The sequence below is a fragment of the Aquarana catesbeiana genome, linkage group LG04 (genome assembly GCF_042186555.1).
Source record: "Aquarana catesbeiana isolate 2022-GZ linkage group LG04, ASM4218655v1, whole genome shotgun sequence".
Lineage (NCBI taxonomy): Eukaryota > Metazoa > Chordata > Amphibia > Anura > Ranidae > Aquarana > Aquarana catesbeiana.
The window spans coordinates 443572693-443592364 of NC_133327.1; the positions used below are offsets into that span (position 1 = coordinate 443572693).

The window sequence follows — 19672 nt, forward strand, 5'->3', positions numbered from 1 at the left end:
TATGAATGCGAAAACTGTCATTGCGGCAGGGGGCTGATGAGTGCCTTGTGTGCAGGAGCCTGACATTGTACATGTGATCCACTGATTACAAGTACAATGCTTTGCAGGATCCTTGGGGGAAAAAAATAATAAATGCCCTTTTTTGGTTTTTTTTTTCTGCAAAAATATGTGCATTTATTTTTTTCCCCCAAAAGGTGAACTTGGCCTTTAAATATGTTTCTAATACAGTGCCATTCTGCATTTTTATATTTTGTCACTTTGTATCTAACAACTCTTATGTTCCTTATGTACTGAATCTGCAGTTTTTGTTTTTAAAATGTAAAATGCTAGCGAAATGTTTTTCATGTATATTAGAAATTCACAAATGGCAATGCTCTTTGGTTACAAAGTATGCTTGCTAAAAAAAAAATAATGCTCAAATTGATTTCATATTAGAGTGATGCATTGCAACTATGCAACAAGATTAGCAGTGCCATAGATCGAGTGGATCAAATGTACACCTCCGAGTTTGAAGCCGAGGTGGATGAATCTGAATCCTCCACATTACAGCAGTACTACCGAGAAGCCATGATTCAAGGCTACAACTTTGGTTTTGAGGTAAAGTTTGATATTTGCTAGAATACACTAATTTAGTATATTGTGTTTATCATACAACATTCAGTATTTGAACTTTCTGAATGTCTATGGTAGGGAAAACAAATGACTTTTTTTATTTACATTTGTTGACCTTTTTTCAGCATGTTTGAACAGGCAAACATTAGATCTTGATTCAAATAGTTACTGCAGATAAAGGTGACATACAAATTTACATGATTTATTCATTGTCCTGATGTAAATGGTCATTTGTTTTATAGGGTAGAAAATATGTACACGCCTATATTTACCACCACGTTGGAACTGTAAAATTAGAATTGGGCATACTAGATTAGGTGCTCATGATTAGAACCGCCTTTAAAGCGGACCTTCACCCAAAAGGGTACATGCGCATTATGTCCCCCCGGGGGGAGCGATTACCTAGTTTGGTTAGGTACCTCTTCCCATTTCTGCATGTATAACCTAGGCGAAGTTCGGCTCCCCCTCTCCTGTGACATGTTCCAGATGGCTGCAAAACCATTGACAAATTGCAGCGTGGCTCACCCATGTGCAGTGAATCAAAGCCGCCTTCCTACACTAAACATCCCTCCGCTGGGGACCCGAAGACTGGTAACGAACCTGCCCAGGTGAGGATGGGGCTGGATCCTTGGACAGGTAAGTGTCGTTTTTATTAGAAGTCAGCAGCATCAGTATTTGTAGCTGCTGTCCTTTAATTTTTTTCTTTTTAGGGCGAAGATCCTCTTTAGTTAAGGACCACCCTATAGCAGATTTACTGCCCTCCTGCCTAGGGGGCATGCCGCTTCTGTAAATACTCACAACAGAGGCGGATCTGCGGGTACTGAGCACTGAATGTATGCTGGCACCCGCCGATTATCATGCAGAGACACAGAACGGAGCTCTGTCTATGTAAACAAGGCAGATCTCTGTTCTGCCAGGGGAAAGGGATGGATTTTGTGTCCCTGCATGCTATAAGTCCTGACTGGAATTTTTAAAATGAAATGCATAACTCTTAATTGTTATCCATTTCCCCCTGTGGAGCAATTTTTTTTTTTTTTACCTTTTCACACGCATACATTAAAATCAGCATTTACCTAAACCCTAAAAACATTATATATTTTCTGAACACAGAGGCCTTATATATAAAAAAAAAGATGCTAGTTTCAGTTTTTATGTTGCATAATATTTGTGCAGTTTAACAATTTCTATTTATTTATTTTAAGGAATAAATACACTAAAATAAATTTACGTGCACACAAACACAGTTTAAGATGAGGTATTGTCAAACCGCGGACACAGTAGTCCGCATGCACACAAGATCTTTGCCCATCGCGCCTAGACGTCTTTCCTCCTAGCAGCAAAATAAACTTAATGCTTGTAAACGCATCTAGACATGTTTAGGCATGTCAAGTGCTTGGATATTTATACATTTAATTGAACAGAACAATATTGAAATTAACACTTAAGTGCTTGACGTGCCTAGCGTTACCACGTGTTTAGACACGTTTTTCACGCTTCTTTACTTTTATACCAAAACACTACTGCTCCTGGATGCACTGGCAGAGGGGTTTTCTCAAGTTGTCTTCCAGGGCAGCATCTGAGAGATAGGGCTTCTCCCATCTAAAACGGGAAACTCATCATCCACCAATTTAAAAAGCCATCACATACCTCAGAGCCTCAGTTCTTGTATTTCCTCTGGGCCAACAGGATCAGCACACGTTTTTTTTTCCTCCAGTCCCAGTGCTAAGTTGCAGGGGACTCACTGGTCGGTCATCTTCAGTTGCCTCTGAGGCCAGGGCTTCCAGGGTCCTCTTCAGCCTGAGATTTCGCTCCCTATTGAGAAAGTAAGCAACCGCCCCACCCAGCCAACAAAGGTATCTTGGGATACCCCCCTGCAGTCCTCCTCCAGCGCTGTGGTGCAGCAGCAAACCGACCTGCCTGTGGCATCTGCGGGGCGCCATTTGATTTCCTCACTCCTCTCCTCTGCCTGAGGGGGTCAAAGGGGTGTAGCAAGATGGCGTCGGGTGAGCCCAGGACACCAAGTGTGTCACTTCCGGTGGGCGGAACTTCCGGCAAGGCATTTCCATTAACACAGTTCCGCCCGACGCCATCTTTTTTTGGTAGGTGTCTGACAGGTTAGGGGGACAACCAACCTGGAGCACAGCGATGACATTGCTTCCGGCAGATCGACAATCAGGACCTGGACACAGCATCTTCTCCAGGAAGGAAGGGAGGCACGCAAATCACAGGAAGAGGTATGTGTTCACCCATACCTCTATCGGGGTGGCTGGGGGCAGGGCCAGAGCAGAGGCAGGGAAGCTGCATCACCCTGCCCTTCAGATCCTGCAAGCCAGACCATGCACAGGCCACCTCTGTACTTGTCAACCACTGTTCGCCTAGGCTACTAGTGGTATGCTGCAGCCTGTCTGCAACCCTCTCTCTGGAGGCGGGGCCGGAAAAGCTTGTGTTGGATGTTTTGCTTGAAGCTGACCACGTTGGATTCTGTACCATCGTGCCCTGCAGAGCCTGCTCCAAGGTAAGCCAGAATATGCAGAGGCCACACTTTTTTCTTCAAATCATACTCAAAAGGCTAAGTCCAGCGGCTTGCATTCCCTCCTGAAGCAGGTCCTTTTTGTGAGGGCAAAATTGCATCCAGCTGGGCCATAAATCTGTGTCAAAAGTGCATAAGCAAACCTGGGCCAAAAGAATCCCTGGGAGGTTTAGGGTCGGGTTCACACTGGTACGACACGACAGTTGTACGACTGTGGATCCGACTTGGCCCTGCAACTTGCGTCCGACTTCAATGAACAGGTTTCCAACTTTGATCCCCGACAATACCAGGCACTGTGTCTGGTATGCATCTTTAGGGGGAACTCCACGCAAAATGTAAAAAATTAAAACGGCCCCTCCAAGAGCATACCAGGCCCTTTTGGTCTGGTATGGATTTTAAGGGGGAACTCTTAAAAGGGAACACCAAAAAAAACTGCATGGGGGTCCCCCCAAAATCCATACCAGACCCTTATCCGAGCACGTAGCCCGGCAGGTCAGGGAAAAAGGTGGGGATGAGCGAGTGCCCCCCCCCCCCCTCCTGAACCGTACCAGACTGCATGCCCTCACCCCAAAGCACCTTGTCTCCATGTTGATGAGGACAAGAGCCTCTTCCCGACAACCGTGGCCATTGGTTGTCGAGTGTGCGGGCGGGGAGCTTATCGGAATCTGGAAGCCCCCTTAAACAAGGGGCCCCCAGATTCCGGTCCCTACCCTATATGAATGAGTATGGGGTACACTGTACCCCTACCCATTCATCTAAAAAAAAGTGCCAAAAATAAACACATTACACACGTTTTAAAAGTAATTTTTTTTTAAGGCAGCTCCGGCGTTGCTTCCGATCTCTTCTCCCCTCTCCGGCTCTTTTGCCTTCTCCGCTAATGTCTTCTGCCTGTGTTGGTTCTTCTCCCCTCTTCAAGTCTTCTCCGCTGATGTCTTCTAGCCCTCTCCGGTTCTTCTCCCTCTGTCCGCTGTCTTCTGCCTCTGCTGGGTCTTCTCTGCTATCTTCTCGCTCTTTTGTTGGGTCTTCTCCGCTGTCTTCTTCCTCTGTTCTTCTTCCAATGTTTACTCAACGCTCTCTCCCGCTCTAATGCTGGGTGCGGGTGTGCTACTACCTATACTGGCATGGGCCGGGTCACCGGGTAATGTCATCTGGAGGCCCCGCCCCTTATGATCATGCCCCGGGCGGTGATTAAATTAGTAGGTACGATGCCCGGAGGGTGTGGAGATGCGACTCTGTGTACATGTTGCGGCATGTATGCGTTCCTTGATCATAAGACCGAGGGCGAATGCCCCTGTGCAACATGTAAGCACATTGTTTCCCTGGAAGCCCAGGTTCTGAAAATGGGGAAGCACCTGTCAGCACTGAGAAGACCCTTCATACTAAAGGAGAACCAGGAAAGTACACGTCAGGTGGCGGCAGGGGCCAGCACAGGCGGTGGAGACAAAGAGGTGCAGGTACTAGAAAAGATTAGATGGGTGACAGTCAGGAAGGGTAGAGGGGGAATTGCCAGAGAGGCCAATCCAGGGCTGGAGCATCCCAATAAGTACGCTCCATTGAGTGACATTGGTGAAACCAGTCAGGGGCCAGCACTGCTGGAGCTGAGGGACTCTCCTAGCTGCCGGGGGAAGAACTCCTCCAGTAAGAGTAAGGGGGAAGTGAAGGAAAAGGAAGGACAGAGAGGGCAATCTGTAACAAAGACCTGAAGCTCCGAACTGTATGTTGTCTACCAGGCACTCTGGTTCGGCACTCCACGGATCTGGTGGACAGATTACTGGGCGGGGCTGGGGAAGACCCGGCTGTCATGGTGTACGTTGGCACCAATGACAAAGTCAGAGGCAGATGGAGTGTCCTAAAGAACGATTTTAGGGACTTGGGAGCTAAATTGAGGAAAAGGACCTCCAAGGTAGTATTCTCAGGAATACTACTGGTACATCGAGCCACACCAGAAAGACAGAGGGAGATTAGGGAAGTAAACAAGTGGCTGAGGAGCTGGTGTAATAAGGAGGGGTTTGGGTTCCTGGAGGACTGGGCTGACTTCTCAGTTGATCACCAGTACTATAGCTGGGAGTAAAGATGACCAAAAAGTTAGAGGGGTTTTTAAACTAGGCGATGAGGGGGAGGGCCCAGAGGTAGAGCTAGTCAGCACGGAACATATTCCAGAGGGTAGTATTGGTAGGTTGACTAAAGCACATAAACCCAAGGTATAGTAGTAGTAAGTCCTAGTTGCAATCTCAGAACACCCAACAAGAGGATAGTATGTGACCGGTCTAAACTACGTGGCATGTTCACCAATGCCAGGAGCCTGGCGGACAAGATGGGTGAACTAGAGATACTGTTGTACGAGGAGGATTTGGATTTTGTGGGAATTTCAGAGACCTGGTTCAACAGCTCTCATGATTGGCTGGATACCATTCAAGGGTATACCCTTTATCACAGGGATAGAGAGGGTAAAAAAGGGGGAGGGGTATGCCTATATATCAAGAATAATGTACAAGTGAATGTGAGAGATGACATCACTAAGGGAGCTAGGGAGGAGGTGGAATCTTTATGGGTAGAGCTCCAAAGGGATGAAGCTAAGTGGAAAATAATACTGGGAGTATGCTATAGGCCCCCTAATCTGAGGGAGGAAGGGAGGAGGGGGAGACTGATCTCCCATCACAAGTTGGATTAGCGGCAAGGATAGGATGTGTTATAATAATGGGGGATTTTAATTATCCAGACATAGACTGGGTGGAGGGAACCAGGCATTTGTCTAAGGCATGCCAGTTCCTAAATGTCTTGCAGGACAATTTCATGGTTCAGATGGTAGATGCACCAACTAGAAATAAAGCGTTACCGGATCTACTGATTACCAACAATACAGACCTGATAATGGATGTGGAAATATGGGGCAATTTATTAAACAGCGATCACAGGTCAATTGGCTTCAGTATAAATCACACAAATAGGAAAAATAAGGGAATACAAAGACACTGAATTTCAAAAGTGCCAACTTCCCTAAACTACAATCCTTGCTAGAAGGCATGAATTGGGATCAAAGAACACGGAGGAGAGATGGGTTTGCTTTAAGAGCATATTAAATAAGGACATTAGCCAATGCATCCCATTGGGTAATAAATTTAAAAGAGCGAAGTCCTGGATGGCTTAACTCCAATGTAAAAATGCATATAAAAGCAAAGGGGAAGGCCTTCAAAAAATACATGGTTGAGGGATCATCATCAACATTCAGACTATAAAGAATGCAACAAGAAATGTAAGGGTGCAATTAGGGCGGCTAAGAGAATACGAAAGACACATAGCGGAGGAGAGCAAAAAAAAATCCCAAGAAATTCTTTAAGTATGTAAACAGTAAAAAAAGGAGGACAGACCATATTGGCCCCATAAAGAATGAGGAAGGACATCTGGTTACAAAGGATGGGGAGATGGCGAAGGTATTGAATTTATTCTTCCTCTCAGTCTTCACGAGGTAATCTGGAGGCTTCAGTAACCAAAACGACAGTGTTTATCCTTATGATACATCACAGGAAACACCTCCTTGGTTAACAGAGGACAGAATTAAAATTAGTCTTGGGAAACTTAACATTAATAAATCACCGGGACCAGGGTCCTTGGGGAACTCAGTCAAGTAATTGCCAGACCATTGTTGCTAATTTTTACTGACAGTCTACTGACTGGAATGGTACCAGCTGATTGGAGAAAAGCCAATGTAGCATCAATATTTAAAAAAGGGCCAAGATACATCCCTGGGAATTACAGACCAGTTAGCCTAACATCAATTGTATGCAAGCTCTTGGAGGAGATAAGGGCTATATACAAGATTTAGTAATCAGAACGGTATCATTAGCAGTAATCGGTATGGCTTCATGAAGAATCATTCTTGCTAAACCAATCTATTAACCTTCTATGAGGAGGTGAGTTGCCATCTAGATAAAGGAAGGCCCGTAGATGTGGTGTATCTGGATTCTGCAAAAGGATTTGACACAGTTCCCCATAAACGTTTGCTGTACAAAATAAGGTCTTTTGGCATGGACCATAAGCTGAGTACATGGATTGAAAACTGGCTACAAGGGCGAATTCAGAGGGTGGTGATAAATGGGGAATACTCAGAATGGTCAGCGGTGGGTAGTGGGGTCCCCCAGGGTTCTGTGCTGGAACCAATCCTATTTATTTTGTTCATAAACGACCTGGAGGATGGGGTAAACAGTTCAATCTCTGTATTTTCTGACGATACTAAGCTAGGCAGGGCAATAATTCCTCCGCAGGATGTGGAAAACTTGCAAAAAGATCTAAATAAATTAATGGGGTGGGTAACTATGTGGCAAATGAGGTTTAATGTAGAAAAATGTAAAATAATGCATTTGGGTGGCAAAAATATGAATGCAAAGTGATAATTCTCCCACTCTACAAGACTCTGCTCCGGCCGCACCTAGCGTATGCTGTGCAGTTCTGGGCACTAGTCCTCAGGAAGGATGTACTGGAAATGGAGCGAGTGCAAAGAAGGGCAACAAAGCTAATAAAGGGTCTGGAGGATATTGGTTAGGAGGAAAGGTTGCGAGCACTGAACTTATTCTCTGGAGAAGAGACGCTTGAGAGGTGATATGATTTAAATTTATAAATACCGTGCTGGTGACCCCACAATAGGGATAAAACTTTTTTGTGGAAGGGAGTTTAACAAGACGCATGGTGACTTGTTAAAATTAAAAGAACAAAGCTTTAACCTTAAACTACGTAGAGGGTTCCTTACTGTAAGCACAGTGGTGTAGTGGATAGTACTTTCGCCTAGCCGTAAGAAGGGTCGCTGGTTCGAATCCCAACCACGACAGTAGCTGCCTGGAGTTTGCATGTTCTCCCTGTGCCTGCGTGGGTTTCCTGCTGGTACTCCGGTTTCCTCCCACACTTCAAAGACATACTGGTAGGTTGGATCCTGTCTAAATTGTCCCTAGTACAAAAAACTAGATAAGCACCTGAACGACCACAACATACAGAGATATACAATGTAATACTGACATATAATCACACACATAGGTTGGACTTGATGGGCTTTGTCTTTTTTTCAACCTCACCTACTATTTAACTATGTAACATCAGAAGAAGAACAGAGGGAGAAGACAGCACACACTTTATAATCACATGCATAGGTTGGACTTGTGTCTTTTTTCAACCTCCCCTACTATGTAAATATATTTAACAGCTGAGAAGTCCAGGCAAAAGAGCGAGAAGATAGCGGAGAAGACCCAGCAGAGGCAGAAGACAGCGGACAGAGGGAAAAGAACCGGAGAGGGCTAGAATACGCAGAGAGGGGAGAAGAACTGGCAGAGGCAGAAGACATCAACGGAGGAGGCAGAAGAGCCGGAGAAGTGAGAAGAGATCGGAAGCGATGCCAGAGCTGCCTTAATAAATTACTTTAAAAAACATGTGTAATGTGTTTTAATTTTGACACTTTTTTTAGGTGAATGGGTAGGGGTACAATGTACCCCATACTTATTCACATAGGGTGGGGGGCCGGAATCTGTTAACCTTGTTTAAAGGGGGCTTCCAGATTCTGATAAGCCCCCCGCTCGCAGACCCGTTACAAACTCTGTAGTGCCAAAAAATGCATAAAACGGACTGCATTTTGCACAGCTATACCTGCAGAGGAGGCCAGCCTGAAGTGAACTGGCAGGACTTGGTTTCTGACTAAAGTTTCACTTTAACAGAACGTGGTGTAACAGTCAACATGAATGGTTTATCCTGTTACGGCTACAGATTCAATCTCTTTAAGCAGGGATCTACCTGTCTCTACTCACAGCTGTATCACAACTAGCGCCAGAGTTCTTTGGGGGGGGGGCGACTCAAGCTTAATACACAGGAAGAACACCTGACATTTGCATTTAGATGAGGGGACAGTTATATTGCGTATACAAGAATGTACTGTATGATTGTCCTTGCATGTTGCTCCATATGCGTAGTAACTGATTGGCAGATTAGCAATTCCTGTGTATTTCTTGCTTTGATGACTAGACCACCTACCTGGTCACCCCTTTCAACATGAATGGTTAAGGGTGTTGTTGTTGGTCCATGCTTTAAGCAGCTATTTGGACACATCAGGAGTTGTGGGGGAAATTATGATCTAGCTATCATGGAATTCTACTATACTGTTTTAGCCTCCAGTCTCTATAGTCCTTACAGTAGCTCACTCCAACGCAGGTATGGGTGATCTCCTAGCGATTTTTAGTCCCAACCAGTGATAGAAAGCAGCATCCCCATGCTTTGATGGATGGTGCCTGGGTGGTTCTGGGGCCAGTGACACTTGGCAAGCCAAGTGGCATTGCAGCAATGTTTTTTTGTGGCCATTGTCAAGGGAGGCATTCTGATCACCGCTGTAGGGGGTTTTGGTTCCTACTGTCTTTGTGTGTGGAGCATTATTCCCATGGCCCACAGATGAATTGATTTCAGTACGATTCCTAAAACTGATTTAATTTAGGGGTTTCCTGCTGCTCTTCATAGTTTATATGTAGAACCTCTCAGTGGAGTCAGAGGTAATTTCACAAATCTTTGACATCTGTATGGACAGAGGAAGGGATTCGCCTCAATAGTTCCACGAAGCTGGCAGTTAGATCAGACTAGCATCTCTTATATCTACCAATCTCAACCAGTCACCACCCGAGGGAAGCAGCCCATTTTACCAGGGCTTGGTCATCTTTTATGTGGAGACAGCAGGAGCTACGCCAGACCAGATCTGCCAGGTGGCAACCTGGTTGAGCTTCAGTACCCTTACAAAACACTACAGGATAGATTTCCTGTCCAGCTAAGACCAATCTTTCAGTAGAAAGGTCCTTCAGGCTGTAGACCCCCCCCCCCAGTAGTAATCCTTGCTAAATCCTCTCAGATGCTGCCCTGGAAGATGACTTGAGAAAACAGAGTTGGGTACCTGGTAACTCCTTTTCTAGGAAGTCTTCCAGGGCAGCACTCATACTCATCCCCGTTTATTTTTTAGCCGGAAGTTTTTTGGAAGGATGGTGTATATTTCCCTGTTATTCCTTCGGTACTTTTACAGTATATTACTTAAGGATCTGAGGTATGTGACGGCTTTTTAAAATGGTAGATGATGTGTTTTCTGTTTTTAGATGGGAGGAGCGCTATCTCTCATATGCTTCCCTGGAAGACTTCTTAGAAAAGGAGTTACCAGGTACCTAACTCTGGTTTTTTTTTGTTTTTTTCTTTTTGTTTTTTTCTGCCTCTAAATGCCTCTAAACATCTTTGTGTGCATTGACATATAGGATAACATGCAGGGGCATTTAGAGGCAGGAAAAAAAATATTTTTCACTTCATCTGGAAGATTTTCTATGATCAACAGTTACTAGTAGATTTACGGATATTGGAAATCCTGTAAGTCTTTGCCGTTGGCTAAAGAGCACAGGTTTTCTCCATTTATTTATTGCTCAGTTTATGCTGCATTTTTTTCTTTATGGAAAACATTTGAAAAAAGACAACACATAAAAAGCGCACCAGAATGCACATGTCCTCAGTTGAGATAAAGGAAAAAAAGGGAAAATGCATTGGAACGCGTCAAAAACACACAAGCAGAAATGCATCCAGAATGCAGAAATGGTGGTGTGAACTGGCCCTAAAAGTTGCAGCCGCTGATTTTAAGAATTATGAAATCACTCCCAATACAGATTCACTTATCACATGGACACTGACAAACCGCTATTTCTTCAGCAGAATAACGAAAGTTAAGAATCTCCAGAAAAGTTTGGTAAAATCCTTTCAATGTACATTGATCACCCAGAGGGGAATGCTTTTTCTCAACAAAAGTAGAATTACTTTTTAAAGATGCGATGGGGAGTTAGAGTACTCACCTCAAAAAGAAAAGCTAAGGGTCAAAGACACCTTTCTTATTCTTCATCTAAAGTTCTCCCAACCATGGTAAAAACTTATCATCCAGCGTGGAGAACTTATTTTTCACTGCTGTGAATCTTTGAGGGTCCCCCCCCCCCACATGCTTTTTTTTGTGGGCTGGGTTTTTTCTTTTCTTCAGTTAGAGGTAGAACAATACTTGGCCCTTCCCACCCTCATATACCAGGACCAAAATTTGTATCTGGCAACGTAATTTCCTGTAGAAATGATCCAAGGGGCCCTACAGCCACCTGATCACTGAACCTGCATCCGTACCTGCCCCTCCTCTGTGATGAAACCAGAAGCAACAAGGATTTTGTCACTTCCATTTTGGTTTGTTTACAAGCCTTTACCACCTTGTAAAACATCTGATCAAACCAATCTCTGTCTCGCCATTCCACAGGTTAGGAATAGGAATTTCTTGATGTAACATCCTCTTTACCAAAAATTGTGAATTTATATTGTGTTTGTATGCTGTACAATTCTTTAAAGTGTTTGTCCCCCCCCCCCCCCCCCCCTGAAAATTTGCATTTGGCTGTGCAAAATATCGTGCAACACAAAAATGGCAACAACCACCATTTTATTCTCCAGGGCCTCTGCTTTAAAAAAAATAAATAAATAAACTGTTTGGGGTTCTTCATTTTCCAGCAAAGTTGCAGATTTTAACCTGTATGTGAGAAATGTCAGAATTGACATGGTCGGCAAGTGATTAATGTTCCTTTTAGAAATTATTTGGATGTTAATGAATGCTGCTTTGTGCATTCTAATTCATGCAAACACGGTGGATGTGTTGGAGTAGCATTTTACCTGCTAGCCCCAATATAGGGGCTGAATTTGACCTGAATTTCTTTTCTCTATCTAGAAAGCAACTAACCTGGGAAGAGCACACGGAATTCTTAAAATGATAAATTCTCATCCTTGAAGTAACTTTTTTTATTTTTTATCTTCAAGTATCATAAAGAAGTAGTCCGTCTGATGTCTGGAGAATTCAGGCAAAAAATTGGTGACAAATACATAAGCTTTGCCAGAAAATGGATGAACTATGTTTTGACGAAATGTGAAAGCGGTCGTGGTACCAGGCCAAGGTAAACTATGAATTGGTTTATCCACTGTGATCAAGGTGTTTGTTATCGACTCTTATGGTTTATGCACATGGAGAATTAGTCATTTTATATGCATAGCATTAATTTTCCACACCTGGGGAGCTGCAGGAGCCACATATGCTTCTTTGCATAGGCGTTTACCCACATATGCTCGTCCGACATATTTCCGAAATACGTTGGACATGCATGCGCGAGTAAACACCAATTCAAAGAAGCATAAGCATTTCCAAGAATCTGGCCACATACAGCCACGCCCTTATATGGCAGGCTGTATGTGCCAACTGTGTCCCTCCCTCATTGCATGTAATTGTTATTTTTCCTGTTGCTGCTCTTTATTCTTTTTGCATGTTTACTTCGATGACAAAGGTAAAACACACCTTAACCACTTCCCGCCCGCGCTATAGCCGAATAGACATCCTCCCTTGCATGAGCGTGCTCTGTGATCATTAAGTCAATGATCTCACCCCTTACCACGTGATCAGCTGTCAGCAAATGACGGCTGATTACGTGATGTAAACAAAAGATTGGTAATTGGCTTTTTTTCTGCAGAAAAAAACCACACTGGCTTCTGTCAAAGGGACAGCGGTCCTGAACAGTGAGAGCCATCACCGCCTCATCTGTGCCCACCAGTGCTGCCTGCTAGTGCATATCAGTTCTGCCTGCCTGTGCATATCTGTGCCACCAATCAGTGCCCACCAGTGCCACCTGTCAGTGCTCACTAGTGCCACCTATCAATGCCAATCGGTGCCGCCAATCAGTGCCACCTATCAATGCCCACCAGTCCTGTCTCATCAGTGCCCATCAATGCAGCCTCATCAGTTCACATAAATGAAGGAGAAAAATTACCTGTTTGCAAAATGTTATAACAAATTTTCTTTTGTTTTTTTCAAAATTTTCGTTCTTTTTTTTAGCAAAAAATAAATAACCCAGCCGTCATTAAATGCCACCAAAAGAAAGCTCTAGTAGAGTGTTGCATGATCGCACAATTGTCATTCAAAGAGTGACAGCGCTGAAAATTGGCCTGGGCAGGAATGGTGTTTAAGTATCCAGTAAGCAAGTGGTTAACGCCTAGATGAAATTTTGCAACTTTGTACATATGATTGCAACTACATTGTGTGTCCATGTGAATTTTACCTTGTTTTCTTTTTCAGGACAAATTGGGCTTTCATTTGGTGGTAAATGAAAACGGCTATCCCCTGATATTCTTTTTTTTTTTATCAAAGAAACAGTGGCCCAAAATAGTAAAAAATATTGTTTTAAAAATGTAGCTGTATATTTCTTGCTATTCCCATGACTTAAAAAAAAAACCCAAAACTCTCCTGCTCCTGATGATCGCAGTGATACCATCTATAGTGTGTGTATGTTTGAGCAATTACATATATCTTTTTTTTTTTTTTTTTTTTTTTTTCATGTGCCCTCTATTCTCAGCCGCATAAGGAGCTTAGAGAGCTAGTGGTGGAGAAACAAGAGTAGAGTGATTTTGCCAGTGAAAGGCTGTGCAGTGGGGCCTGTCGGCACAAGTCTGATCATTGGAGGACAGGCAGGCTGTGCTCCCAGCACAAACAGAAAACTGACTGCACTGGGATGGATGTGCTCTCATGTCTAGCATGGTCAGTTTGAAATAGGAAAGCAGGGGAAGAACTGTCAGGAACACCAGGGATTTCACACAAAGGAAGCAAAAAAGAAAACCGGATACTTTTTAACACAAGTACATGGTACAGCAGACATATCAGGAATATGAAATGTTGGGGTAACATATTATTATTTAACTGCAAACAACTAATTTTGTACACAATTTTGTTACCAATGGGCAGAGGTAATCAGCTGTTTGGCACACAGAAGATCTTGGGGGGACAAGTGATAGCCATTCATTGTCACATGGGTGGATTATTAATTTTAACCACAGGCGTAGGCAGATTTAAAATGGAGACAGTCCTACAGGTCCAGCATTGAGTTGCGTATAAATTTATGTTGTATATTCATGTTATCAGCAGTGAATACGTTTATAGATCTCATTCTTCTTCCCTGCAGGTGGGCAACTCAAGGTTTTGACTATCTTCAAGCTATTGAGCCAGCATTCATTTCAGCCCTTCCAGAGGATGATTTTTTGGTATGGCTATTTTTACAGCTGCATTACAGATAAAGAAATAATTAAAAAGTTTAATAGGATATTAATATCAATCCCCTCTTGAAGCTTTATTGGCTCCTACAACAGAGCTGTCCAGCAGTTACTGATTTAAAAGATGCACACATTTTCTCATTCCTAATGCTGTTCACTAAATGTAATATTGAGGGTTTCAGTTATTTTATTGAAATTTTAAGCTGTTCAAATATACAGGGTGAACTATATTTATGTCCTTTTTTTATTTTACTGTGATAATTGAAGGAATTGGGTGAGGTATGGCATTTCATAGCTATATGGCACAATTGTTTGTGTCCTTTAATAGTTCTCAGGCAGAGATGGTGGAAGATAGTGAAAGATAAACATGGAATGTTGGATTACAAAACCATAAAGAGGCTGCACAACAACTTAATGGCAGTTCAGTGAATCGGCAGAGGGGTGCCAGGTGGCCAAAGACGGCTGCCACAGAAGAAAAAAAATGCAGCTGCGGCAATCCACATTAGCCCTAAGAAGTCCATTTGGCAATACCAGGGGGAAATCGGGTATGTTGTATGGGTCGGTGAAGTGTTAACTGAAGGAAATGAACTGGTGGTTATGGAAACCGCACTTTGTTTAAGCTCTGTTCGTTGAGAAGTGTGTTCACATGGAATTTGTGGAGTCCATGCTAAAATGGATTGAGCAGGAACCAAACATTTTGCAACAAATTCTTTGGTCAGACCAGGCCCTGTTCCATGTTGGTGGTTTTGTGAACCACCACTACTACCATTACTGAGCTTCCAGTACTCTGCATTTTGACTGGACCATTGGAAAACTGCAGTCACGGCTATCGGCGACTGTGTGGTGTGGCATGTGTGATGGTACGCTCATCAATCCTTACATTTTGCAGACAACAATGAATGCTGAAGGATACCTTAACGTGCTCAATTAATTTGTTCATCCCATTGTATCTGCTTGTGAGGATGTTGAAAATGTGCATTTCATGCACCCCATTTTGCACAGATGACATGGGCATGGCTAGCCAATGCACTACCTGGACGAGTAATAGAGTATCATGGGAATGTTAAGTGGCCACCAAGAAGTCCAAACTTAACACAGCTGGACTTTTTCCTTTGGGGTACACAAAAGAGAAGGTGTATGCCAGGAGGCTTCGGCATGTAACCAGTTTAGAAGAGGTCATTCAAGAGGAGTGTGGGAAAGGGCCAAGTTAAAAATGTTGCAAAGGGCCGTGCTAAACATTCAGCCCCGCCTGGAGAAATTGGTTGCTATTGCTGGTGCATATTTTGAATTTTAATGAAAGCCCATGAATGGGCCACCTTATTAATGCACTTGCATCCTCTCAGTTAATGTCATTGACCTTGTAATAAGCAAATAAAAAGTTGAACCTAATTAAGGATCACCCTGTACATGAGTTTAAAGTGATTGTAAAGGTTTGCTGTAAAAAAAAAAAAATAAAAAAAATACCAAACAGGTTATACTTGCTTAACCACTTCGCGTCCACGCTATAGCCAAAGGATGGCTACAGCGCGGACGCCAATTGCCAGGAGGCCGTCCCTGGACGTTCTCCTGTTTACTTCCGCAATGCTTGCTCCCACGGGCGCGCATTGGCGAAGTTCTGTGCTGGCCGTGTCCCTTGGACACAGCCAGTCACAGATCGCTGTAAATGGCCAATCATAGCGGCCGTTTACAGCACGATCGGAGAGATGAGAGATGATCTCATATGTAAACATATGAGATTCTCTCATCGCCGGCTCTAACTCCTCACACAGAGACAGCGTGTGAGGAGGGAGAGCTAACCGCTGCAGCGTGAGTCAAAAAAAAGTGACGTATAAGTGTCACGTGTCAACAGTGCCATCTCTCATCAGTGCCACGTTATTAGTGCCATCTGTCATCAGTGCCACGTATTAGTGCCATCTGTCATCAGTGCCATGTATTAGTGCCATCTGTCATCAGTGCCGCGTATCAGTGCCACGTCAGTGTCACGTGTCATTGTCCTGGTGCTCCAGGGCCTTCAAAAATGTAATAGGTAGTCAACAAGTTAGATGTGTAATTTATGCTCCTAGAACACCTGATGGCGCTCCCTGCATGTTGGGCCTCTCTATGTGGCCAGGCTGTGAAAAAGTCCCACACATGTGGTATCCCAATACTCAGGAGGAGTAGCAGATTGTATTTTGGGGTGTTATTTGTGGTATACACATGCCATGTGAGAGAAATAACCTATTACAATGACAATTTTGTGGGGGGGGGGGATCTTCATTTTGCAAAGAATTGTGGGGAAAAAAATGACAACATAAAAAAGCTCACCATGCATCTTACTAAACGCCTTGGAATGTCTACTTTCAAAAAAGGGGTCATTTGGGGGGTATTTGTACTTTCCTGGCTTGTTCGGGTCGCAAGAAATGAGATCGGCCACCAGTACTTCAGGTGTGATCAATTTTTTATGATTTGCACCATAGCTTGTAGACTCTCTAACTTTCACAAAGACCAAATAATATCCACTAATTTGGGTTATTTTTACCAAAGATATGTAGCAGTATAAATTGTGGCCAAAATTTATGAAGAAAAATTAATAATTTGCAAAATTTTATCACAGAAACTAAGAAAAATGCGTTTTTTTTCCCCAAAATTTTCGGTCTTTTTTCATTTATAGCGCAAAAAATAAAAAACCCAGAGGTGATCAAATACCACCAAAAGAAGCTCTATTTGTATGAAAAAAGGACAAAAAATTCATTTGGGTACAGTATTACATGACTGAGTCATTGTCATTCAAAGTGTGAGAGCGCTGAAAATTGGTTTGGGCAGGAGGGGGGTTTGTGTGCCCAGTAGGCAAGTGGTTAAGAGTGAAAAAGAAAAAATGGTGTCCGCTCTTAGTGGTATACAGTAATCACAGGTCAATTCGTTTCAGTATAAATCATACAAATGGGAAATATAAGGGGAATACAAAGACACTGAATTTAAAAAGAGCCAACTTCCCTAAACTACAATGCTTGCTAGAAGATACTAAATGGGATAAAATCTTAGGAACAAAGAACATGGAGGAAAAATTGGTATGCTTTAAGAGCATCCTAAATTATATTATTATATATAGATTTTAGTAATGAAAACTGTATCATTAGCAGTAATCGTTCTTGCCAGACCAACAAAGGAAGACCCGTGGAAATGGTATATCTGAATTATACAAAGGCATTTGATAAAGTTCCCCATAAATGTTTACTGTACAAACTAAGGTCTGTCGGCATGGACCATAGGGTGAGTACATGGATTGAGAACTGACTACAAGGGCGAGTTCAGAGGGTAGTGATAAATGGGGAGTACTCGGAATGGTCCGGTGTGGAAAACGGGGTCCCCCAGGGTTCTGTCCTGGGACCAATCCTATTTAATTTTTTCACAAACGACCTGGAGGATGGGATAAACAGCTCAATCTTAGTCAAATAGAATAGTAAGGGCAGACATAGGCAACACCTAGCACCACATCTCATATGTTTTAGCAGATAAAGAGGAAAGAGGGGGAAAGGGGTTGGAGAACCCTGGAACTTTTAAGGTGCTTAAATATCAAAGTGGAGTAGAGAAACATGTACAGCTTATCCATGAAAATAATTTTTATTAATTACAATTAAAACAAATACATAGCAAAAGTTTTCACTTAAAAACAGTGTAAGAATCTCAAAGACGCCACATCTAATAGTGGGCAAATAGTCAGAACAGTACCACTTGATTAAATACCACTCTACATGTTTTGCTCATTTGGAGCTTCCTCAGGAGTTTTGGCATACGTTGTGGTATACTATAGATAATAGAAAAAACAAAGATAAGATGTACTATTGTATTGATACAATGTAAAATTTACAATGATGAAATTATATATATATATATATATATATATATATATATATAGATATATAGATATATAGATATATAGATAGATAGATAATAGTTCATACAGTTGAAAAACACCCAGAATATCTATCAAAGGAATAATACAACAATATTAATGATCTTACCAGGCTGCCGCACAAAGAAAGCAAATTGTATTTGATAAAAGAGGCCAGTAAATGGCATCAATGATATAGAAGATTTCAACTACGTCTCTCACATCAGAAGTTCCCGTCATTTTTGGCCACAGAGGGATATAGAATTTACGTATCCTTAGTAAGAAGGAAAAGAAAGTGTGAGGAGTAGATAGGAAGTCCATATTCAAGAGGGCAACCACACTGGCCATTATGTTGAAAATAAAAGGGTACCTTTAATAGAATCAAAGATCTTTTTGCTGGAGGCAGAACCACCTCATTGCAAGTTTACAGAGCGGTAAATGATCAGTGTCCACTGGGGGGCCCTAATCCATCATCTGGGAGTCATAAACATGAGATTCCAGAAGATGAAGTTTAAAGGTGCTTCTAAAAGGCAATAAAAAAAACAAAAAAGACTGATCAGAAATGAAGCCCTAAATACAGCCTGTGTATAGATCAGACACGGCTGCATAGGGGCACTTACCAGTTGGACGGGGTCGGACAGACAAGGAGTTGAGGAGAGACACAAACTCTCCCCTTTAGTGAAGAGCTTGCAGCAGAAGGTGGCGGTATAAAGACTGCGTTCTTATATTCCCTCCATCACGGCGGCGTCTGATGTCACCGCCGTGATCCGGACAGGTAATGAGGAAGCCAGGGGAGTGGACGAATGGGGGGAGTGGCGGCATCATAAGCATGACGCTAAACGCGTCAGCAGCTACCAATGCGCATGCACCAGACGGGATATACGCACAGCATGTCTAAGAGACAGCCGAAGCCTAAGGGGCCATCTTGGAAGGGGGATAGTTGTTGAGGCCAGTGCAGTGAATCAGGCAAGTAAGTTTGTGAACTAAAGCTGACCACACCGTTTCAGAAAATGGAAACAGATAATAAATAAATCAATAAATGTTACAATATTTATTCAATCCAAGAGGGCACATATAAAAAGTGTATAAATGGTAATACTACCGCCATTCTGAACAACCCCGGGACTGACACCTCTAGGGCACACAGGTGGAAGGCGATTGATTACTCGCCCGCCATGTGAGTGCCCCTGGCGTCCGTGTGGACCAAGAATAAGCAGACAGATACTTATGAGTGAGGGAAGTTGAACTTGATCATTCCTACATTGTATTTTATAAATAATATTGATTTTAAATTTTTAGGAAGGCAGCCTGTAAGGGCATGGTATCAGATAAATGGGGGAGAAAAACATACAAATAAAATGCAATGCAAATGAAATACAAAAGGAAATGAAACAGAAGAGTGAATAAAAATGGAAATGGATCCAGAAAGCCAACCAGAATGAAAATATTTAGGTAGGGTTTGTAGAAAGGGTTTAAAGCTAAATGCATCATGGAGACCTGGGTATTTTAGAGCTGATAGCTCTGTATCCAGCGTGCCTCCTTTTGAAGAAGCACCTTAT

The 19672-nt window shown here is 42.9% G+C and overlaps 1 protein-coding gene across 9 annotated transcripts in view; it reads left to right on the top strand.

The window, feature by feature from the left end:
* Nucleotides 1-19672, top strand: part of MAP3K4 (mitogen-activated protein kinase kinase kinase 4) — a 257666-nt gene that overhangs the window by 167695 nt on the left and 70299 nt on the right. For all 9 annotated transcript variants that reach the window (XM_073627458.1, XM_073627459.1, XM_073627463.1 and 6 more), the window contains exons 12-14: nt 436-597; nt 11972-12105; nt 14155-14233. In XM_073627458.1, coding sequence (XP_073483559.1) covers nt 436-597; nt 11972-12105; nt 14155-14233 — 375 coding nt within the window. The remainder of the gene's footprint in view (nt 1-435; nt 598-11971; nt 12106-14154; nt 14234-19672) is intronic.